The 9,271-nt window shown below is 40.8% G+C and overlaps 1 protein-coding gene across 1 annotated transcript; it reads left to right on the top strand.

The window, feature by feature from the left end:
- The first annotated feature begins 6,165 nt into the window (after positions 1 to 6,165).
- On the top strand, positions 6,166 to 9,017 carry LOC138040864 (galanin receptor type 1-like). The gene has a single exon (XM_068886563.1). It carries the CDS (start codon positions 6,646 to 6,648, stop codon positions 7,753 to 7,755), a length of 1,110 nt encoding a protein of 369 aa, XP_068742664.1. The 5' UTR covers positions 6,166 to 6,645; the 3' UTR covers positions 7,756 to 9,017.
- The last annotated feature ends 254 nt before the right edge of the window (positions 9,018 to 9,271 follow it).

Below are 9,271 nucleotides of genomic sequence, written 5' to 3'. Positions count from 1 at the left end.
TTCCTGCTTTTGAAATTCCCAGGGTTTCATAACCAGTCCCTTACCCCAAATATACTTTTTCGTGAAAATCTGCAGGTCGTAACAAATGTCGTCAAAACTTGAGTTTGCAGGTGTAATTTTTGTAATGGTCTCTTAGGGGAAGTGAAAAATATGCAAGATGGGAGGTTTGAATACGAAAGCTGCGCAGTGCTCACTCATATAACCTGCGATCAGGCTCTATTTTAGTTTCGCGTGGTACGTAAATGTGGAGTTGCAATTGGCGAAACGAAAAATAGAGCCTGACCAAATTCCTCTTCGAAATTCCTTCCGCCCACTTTTTTTGATTGATTGACATGTCCTTCATCGGCCAATCAAATTTACTGCCATTTCACAATACACGCGTGGACGGCAGATTCACGCTTTTTTGTTTTGACCAGAGTTAATTACCGTGGGAGGAATATTATAAACGAACTCGAAAGTTACCGTTGGCTTTAATTTGAATAAAACAAATAAAGCATGGGGAATGTTTTCGACCGCTATATTGCGGCAAAGGCCGGTGTAATTCTCCCTCCGAACTTCACTGAATATGCATCCTATTTAAGCTTGACATCTTAATTTGTAATTGAGATAACCTAGCATTTTGTCGTTGGACGGTTTGGCAATAGATTTTTAAAGAAAAAAAAAAGAGAAATACATTATTCCTTTGACGTGGCTGTAACTAAAAGTGGGACGGGGACGTGGGACTGGGACGTGGGACTTGGGACTTGGGGACTCGGGGACGTGGGGACGTGGGGACGTGGGGACGTGGGGACTCGGGGACGTGGGGACGTGGGGACGTGGGGACGTGGGGACTCGGGGACGTGGGGACGTGGGGACGCGGGGACGCGGGGACGCGGGGACTCGGGGACTCGGGGACGTGGGGACGTGGGGACGTGGGGACGTGGGGACGCATTTTTACCATTTGTTTAACTTTTCATCATATTTCACAAAATCTTCGTCTGTTGATCGTAACTGCGTTGTACCTCGGTTTAAGTTCCTCGTTTGTATGATGTGAAAGAGAGATCTAGTAAATATATATAGTATAGTTTATTACTCGTCTTCATAAAAAGGTGACTTTCATTATACTACTATCAAGTTACATAGTGGAGTAATTTAGGTAAAACGAAGGGACAATTTTTTTTTTTGCATTAAGTCCTTATTTGACATAGGCAACATGAACGAAACGTTGGTATGACCATTTCTCAGATCATTTTACAATTCCCTAAGTATATCGAGGCTTGAACATTTAAAAGTACTTCCACTTTCTGCATCCTAACCTTTTTATTTTAAATTATGCATTTCACTCGTAGTTGTCTGTCACGTCACATTTCTTGACTGAAGACATCATAACGCTTGTTTTTGAGATTGGGGGAACGTTTACCCTAAAAAATTCCGACAAAGTTTGGGTTGAAACTGCTTAAAACTACCATTAACGTATAATTATACCTATCAATGTGATATCGTTCATTTTTATTGTGACCTCTATGTGATTTGACCTTTTTTTTTCTTTTAATTTTGATTTACCGTTGCCATTAAGATGGGCATATGATTAAAAGGCAGAGTGATAAAGCCTCGGTAGGAGTACTACAGCAAGGTATCTTGATATAAGATGACTTTTCCATCCTCTTTTCCGATAAAATATTTCAATTGTTTTTAGCCGTTAAAAATCACGTGACACATTTCAGATGAAAGAGGGAGTAGAAAGCAAAGTATGCAGATTTCAAGTTAACGTCGATTGGATAAATGTTTCCTCGTAAAACAAAAATATGCCAACTTATTCGCTTGGTCAAGCCTTAACACACAGAAGCGTTATTTAGCTTCTGGCCCGGGGACGGTACTTTAGGAATTTCTGGGTGGGGGATGTGCCGCTAGGACCTTGGAACCCTTAGCCTAAACCAGAGCTTGTTCAGGTGAATTTTGCTACCCCGTACCAGAGTAAACTCCCCAAACCCTCCCTATCCTAGAGTAACTGTTTTTCAGAAACTACTGAGGTCACTAGCACAGTCTAGCCAAAGAAAAACCTATACCACAATCGTTTCTCTCTCAAAAAATGATTTATTTATACTTGAAGGCGGTAGTTTCTAAAGAAACTGTGGTGCTGTTTCGGTGGAAAAGTAGTATACAAAAATTTGGTTTTATCAACTTTCCTTAGTCTAGATAAAATCTTCAACCAACTGGTCAGTTCCGTGAAAAATTATATCCAATTCTAGAAACAAACGCTCTGATTTATGTATTCTATCCTAGAGCAAACTGCTTGAAAACCATACCCTTCACAGCGGCACATACCTATATAGCTCATATATGGCAGTACCCCCCTCCCCCTCCTGGGGAGCTTCTGGCCCTCTGATGACGAACATTTTCGACAACATCAACGGTGACAACCCGAATCAAAGGTAACAAATTGAACAAGCGCCAGGAAAGATGCAGTCACAATGCCGCCAACAAGGACATTGGCACGGTATTTAAACTTCAGTTACAGAGGAGTCATAAGGCTCAAGTTTCTGAGCAACAACAACAAAAAACGCTGAAATTTCAGCTGCAGTGTCAGCAATGGGCCATTAGGTCTTCTGCTTTGTTTCACATTCGAGCTCTGTGACGGGTGGCGAGAATGACTTTTCGAGAATCCAATTTTTGAATTTCGCTGTGTATTTAGCTGGTACTTGAAAAGCAAAATAACACAAGCAATTCAACTTTCTTGGCGATGTTGTCCCATTTCTGAAATTCTATACTTCGAAAATGTGTCGCCGCGTCCCCACATCCCCAAGTTCACACGTCCCCGAGTACCCGAGTCTCCACGTCCCCACGTCCCCACGTCCCCACGTCCCCGAGTCCCCACGTCCCCACGTCCCCGAGTCCCCGAGTCCCCACGTCCCCGAGTCCCCGAGTCCCCGAGTCCCCGAGTCCCCACGTCCCCGAGTCCCCACGTCCCCACGTCCCCGAGTCCCCACGTCCCAAGTCCCACGTCCCCGTCCCACTTTTAGTCACAGCCCTTTGACGTGTTTGCCCATGAAGGTTTCTTTGGTGAGTTTTTCGGGTAATATCTTCAGTTACAATGTATTTCTAGAATTGCGCGCAGTAAAATCATGATAAGTTTGGCTGTTAATTTTTTTTGATGGAGTACGAACAGTAAGATGCACTCGCAAAGTTTCTTTTATTGTTGTACAATTGATCTCTCTGGAAACATGCCATTTTAGTTTCTGGAGTGCGAGTTTTAAGTTAAATCAACTGGAAATATTATGAAGTGTGCAAACAAACCGTATCATGGACAGTAAATAAATAAAGCCGTTTGATACACAGATATTCAAAACATGCAATCGTGTAACTTGCGATTTTATCGGCATCTCCTCCTGTTGATATATATGTCCCTTGTCTCATCTAGGAAACCAATATGCATCGGCTTTCATTGCCATTTGAAAGAACCAACTATTTAGCTTTCAAAACATCAGGGAAGTTTGTGCCAAAGTACTTTCAACCATATACCCTGCGAGCAGAGTCTCTTTCGATCTTCCTAGGTAATTCGGGAAGAGGAAAGTAGACTCGTCTACTTTCCTCTTCCCGACTTATCTAGGAAGATCGAAAGAGACTCTGCTCGCAGGGTATCAACCATATGGCCACAGAGCTCGACAACGGAATCGCTAATTTCACTCGTTCCAGAGATTCAAACCCGATTCTGGACAAGTTATGAGATGTTTCAGATGGCATATCTCCATTTATACAAATACAATCAAGTTGCACCGTCCACGGCATTGTAAGAACAAAAGGGAGCAAATTTTTTCGTACACTTATGGCGGATTAGTCTCGAGGACTTCGCGAGAGCTCCGCGCAATCACGATGGCATTTTCACTTCCGGCGTTTCAACTGCCAATCAGATCACGAGTTTGGTCGGGCAAATTTGGCCGACCGTCCGGAATAGATCGTTTTCACGTGACGTCATCAGAGCCACGGAAGTTTTTATCCTCATCAGGCATAAGAGGCGGTAAATTTGTATCCATTTGCAATTTTAAAGCTCAATAGCGTGCTTCGTTTGGAAACCAGAGCATTTTGAATTTCTGAGTTATAGCGGTGCGTGACACGAGGCGACGATCGAGTTTATTGAGAAATATATATTTATCTCGTGGTTTTGAGCCTTTTTAGAATTTAAAGCATTAGGAAAAGTGCTTAGGTAAATAGCTGTCAGTTCAGTACAGATGATCACTCGCCTAGATAGCTAAAGTAAGTCTGGTAAGTAACAGATGTTGACACTATTTTCCGGCCGCCATATTGGTGCACCACAGATATGCGCCAAGGCGTTTTCATACTGGGCTCTGTAAATTTCTGCGAAACATTTCGACGAATATCTGAAGTTTGGGGAAACGCACAGACCTAAAACTTGGAGAAGTGTCTTCTTCATTTATCTCCTACAACATCACGAATTCTTGACTTTTTCCACTGGATGGTTTTCGATTTATTTTTATATTGCGTGACAGTGAAAACGATCTATTCTTGAGAGACTTTTGGTCAGGCCCAATTTTAGCGAGCGACGACATAAGAGAACATATGGGCGAAGCTAAAAATGGGCCTGATCGCAGGTTATCACTCATAAGACATTTGAATGATGATGCCATTTGACTACAAGTACCAGAATCCTACAAGTTTTGTTTTGTCTCATGCTAATTAGAGGTATTGCTATTTTTACCCCGCAAAATTCAAATAAGGAAAGAAAAACAAATTGAATTCTGGTAATTGTAGTCAAATGACGCCATCGTGAAGATTGCCTATCGGTCCCTTAGGGTGCGTTCGATTGACCCTATAAGAATACGTGGATTGATGATTTAAAATGGTAATGATGTCTGGCGTTTTGAAACAACAAGAGTAATATGTTTAAAGTACATATGTTTAGCAGGTGTTTGACGTGAATCTTCGTAAAAACAAAGGATTTCTAACTTCTTTTCCATGTATTCCAATTCCGGAATACGGGCAATCGAACCCACCCTTAGTCTTGTCGACTATGAGCCGAATATTTCTCGGATTTACATGTAAGATACATCCTGAACCGGTTTCTCTCGATGAAGCCCTTCAAACCATAAATCCCGAAAGGGTTTCCTCTTCAATTCGAAAAGTGTTTTGTTGTGTATTGGAGCGCCTCAAGATTTTTCATTGGATGTATATCGGGGACACATTTCTCCAAAAGTGCTTTAAATTGCGCGGTAAGTTACAAACTGATTTGGTTTCACAAACTTTTTTCCCTCGCAACGCATGACCTCTTCGACTCTTCAGTGTCAAAACAAAATCGCTTTTCCCTTTTTTCATGAAATGTTCCGCGATATCTCCCTTTGCAATCAGTTTGGGGGAGGATGGAAAGTCTGACGAAAGCGTTGCGTCGTCGCGTAGAAACAAGATCTCTTCATCAAAGCTAATTATAAACACAACTTTGTCATCAAGGAAAATCTCTTTTAGTGCCGGATGACTAATGACAAGAAAACCAGTTATGAGACACCGAGCAGGTGTTTACAACGCAGCACTAAACATATCACACTAATGCAGGCTTCTTGTTATACCAAATCTCCAAATGAGTCCTGAAAAAGTAATTTGCGAGGGACTGTCGCGATCAATTATTCAAATATTACCCACGGAACAGCTTGCTTTAATACACTTGTTAAGCGACAATGGTTGTGATCACACTTGAGAGAAACACAGTGTAACACTAGTTTTGACACTACTCTGGTGTCAACTCTCTGTTGTTTTGAACACTGAACAAAAGAACTTGATTTAATATTAGTGGTAACTCCCTAAATGCGACCGCAACCAATGTGGTTACGGATGGATCCGGAGTAGACAAGTTTTACTTAAAGACGCAACTTGAAATTGCTCACGCAAACCTCCTAAAACCAGTTTTTAGCTCATGAAGCTAAAGCTAAAGATGAATTTCATCGATCTCTCATCGCTTTTTAGGATTCTAATTTGTTTTGTTTTGTTTGGTTTTGTTTTGTTTTTTCAACTTCATTGGTCTGAGTCTCTCTTTTAAAGAATTAATTACATAATACAGGTCCAAAAAAAAAAAAAAAAAGAAAAGAAAACCACCACCTGGAGTCCCATGCGAGGCACCTCCCAAATAAATCGATAAAAATCTTAAGAAATGCATATTAAACTATTGCTGTTGTTGGAGGGGTTTCTTGAAATAAACTGAAGCTGAATAAAATTATGCTTACGCGCGCACTCGTGTGAGTCGATTTAAAACTCCAGGAAATGGTTAACATTTCAAGACATAAAAACACTTAATCATTTGCCTGAAGGAGAATATTGAAGACCATTAATTTAAACGCCAGTGATAATTGAAAAAAGAGACAAACTGGGCGGATAATATCACGAAAATTTATCGACCCTCTCTGATCCTGTCATTTGAACATTCAGTGCTTATGACACGGAGTTTTATTTTTAGTCGGACTATTCTAGATAAATGGACGGCCTTTCTCCAATGCTTTCGTGAGTCTTCCTACCAAACTAAATCGTCTCCTTTCAGTGGTTACATTGAAATCGATAGTAACCCTCTGAGCTTTTAAGTGTTGTTTGTAAGGCAACAAAAGAACGTGAAAATCGCCCCACGTCGCACACCAAACATTCGATGACCACGCGAGTCCGTTAGCAGCCATGACAAGCAAGAGCTCGATCGGTAATTTTTCCGACCACGAAAACGGAACTTCGGTAAGTCCACATTCAACCCTAGAGTCCTCTGTCGAAGTATATTTCAAGTGCGTGGCTTATGTCTTAATTGTCGTCTTCTCCGTGGTCGGCAATTCTTTCGTCATCACTGCGTTCAAACTTAATACTCGTGGCAAACTACGCACTGTCAACAACATGTTCATCATGAGCATGGCTGCCGGAGACTTGCTGCTAACGATGGGAAGCACTCCAGAACGAATCACACGAGTCTTAGCCGATGATCAGTGGCTGATCGGAGGAATCTTGGGCGTACTTTTTTGTAAACTGGCCAATTTCATCGAGAAGCTTTGCATGAATGTGGCAATTCTCCACCTTTCAATGATCGCCATAGATCGATTCTTGGTCGTGTTTTACCCTCACAAGAAGATTATCACGAAGAAAAGAGCGCTTTGGATGATAATCACCGCTTGGTTAGCATCAATAGTCTTCTGTGCGCCACTCTTATACTACGCAAACACTCTGGAGAAAAATGGACAAACAAAATGCAAAACAAGACGTTTCTTCCCTAACTGGCGGGTTTGGTATATAATTTTTTTGTCCCTTCTGATGTTAACTCTTGTCTTCGTAATCTCATTATACCTTGCAATAACCATCCATGTTCGTACACGCAAAAGACCTGGAATGCGCATTTCAGGCAAGAACGCTCGTTTACGCAGCCGAATACTAAAAATGGTGTTATTAATTGTGCTCGCCTTCTATATTTGTTTTCTACCATATTGGATGGGATGGCTATTTTGTGTTTATTACTTCACCGGTCTCATCTGCAACAAGACTTACGTCTTTATCTCAATTTTGCTCATTTACGCAAACAGCGCAATCAATCCTGTCATTTACTCTTTTTTCAACGAAAATTTTCGGTTGGCCTTTTACACTATTCTTGGAAGGTTGTGCGGCTGTTATCGCAGCAGTCAGGAATCGATGATAACAGCGTTTGGGGCTTCAAACAATAAAAAAGAAAACCCGAGGCAAAACCCCACACAAATTAGCGGAAATGCTATTTTCCTTGTGGAAAAAAATATCAAGAGCACACGGGTGTAAAATGGCAATGAAACTGTACGATCAACGTGCATAGCCAGAGTCATCCAAGATCAGTCGAAGGAGGACTGTTTTGTTTCTCTGAGTGCTTATTTAATATTTTTTTCCTATTTTTGATTTTTATATCATTAATTTTTTGTGTATTTGTTTTGACCTAGGGGAGGAAATTTAACTAAATTCCACGCTATGTTACCTAACTAACTTTACTAAGGGGTATCTATTTATACGGCACTTTTTCGCGCAGTTGCATGTTGCTCAAGATGAATTTATCATAAGATCACATTTTCGCAATCTTGTGACTCTGTATGTTGCCGCCAGATCAAGGTTTTTCTTTTGTTGCCTTTGGAGTAAAACCTGCTGTTAACATGAATTTCCTTTTAATTAATGCAACTTGCGCACAGGCATATTATTACCATACAAGCTCAATGCCGAATGCTGCTCCGACTGGGCATTTAGACCTTTTATCATTTCACCTATTCAGTTGTTGCCCTACCGAATCCCCCATAGTATTAAAAATACAAAGTAAATCATATATATTCAGTCTCTCAGTTCATAGCGCCAGTTCGTGTTTCCAAGCTATCTGTTTTATCATTGGTCAGTTTTAATTAGACTAAAGGTTACTTAATAAAAAATGCAGACTTTTGTCAGGTTTCAAAAAGCTTTACACAAGACAACGTTGGCCCCTGAAGAATATAAAATTACATGGAAATGTATTGCCAAAGAGTCTTGCGGTCGGGTCTTTTGGCTCAGACAAATATTAAAGAATTTCATTATTTGACGAGTAAACCGATATTACGTGATCCAACGTCTTTCCGTCCTAAGTGGAATTAAAAGCCGCGTTGAACTATTTAAGACTTTCTCTAATGGATAAATAAGCAATTATAGATCGTCAGATATTAAATCGCTGGGAAATGGCATGGTTGATAACACGGTTTTCCGTAATCTAACGTCATTCCGTGGGCAAAGCGAAATAAAGAACCGCATTGAACAATTTAAGACTTGCTCTAATGTACAAATAAACATTTATCGGATCGCCAGATATTAAATCGCTTGGAAATGACCTGGTTTTCCCCCTTGCTAATTTTGAAGCTTTCAATGTATTCTTTGTTTTGGAGAATCTTTGTGTAAGTTCGCCTTTAGTGGCTACGAAGAGCTGACGAGATAATGCAGAAGGTTTTGTTCGAAAACCTCAGCTTCAATAAGACCAAAGTCCGCTATCATCCTCTACAAATATACCTTAGCAAACCATATGTTGTTGGCCACCCTGCATGATATACGTTTTTTTCATCCCTGCCAAGATACTTAACAGAACCCTTCCGATTCTGTCAGCATGTCAAACATCGCATTTGAACTTCTCCAAACATTCGCGTAGAAATTCGAAATCGCCGTAATTAACATTTCAGCTGCCTTTGCGCTTTCTATTGTGACTGTCCATATTTCCAACAGCGAACTCGTCAGCACGCAGAGGAATCATGGAAACAAATTGCACCAGAATATGTATCTACCACAAATTCAGAAA

This window comes from Montipora capricornis, chromosome 3, assembly GCF_036669925.1.
Source record: "Montipora capricornis isolate CH-2021 chromosome 3, ASM3666992v2, whole genome shotgun sequence".
In the NCBI taxonomy this organism is placed as follows: domain Eukaryota; kingdom Metazoa; phylum Cnidaria; class Anthozoa; order Scleractinia; family Acroporidae; genus Montipora; species Montipora capricornis.
The sequence above is the reverse complement of the archived record's forward strand: the minus strand, read 5'-3'. Positions and strand labels throughout refer to the sequence as shown.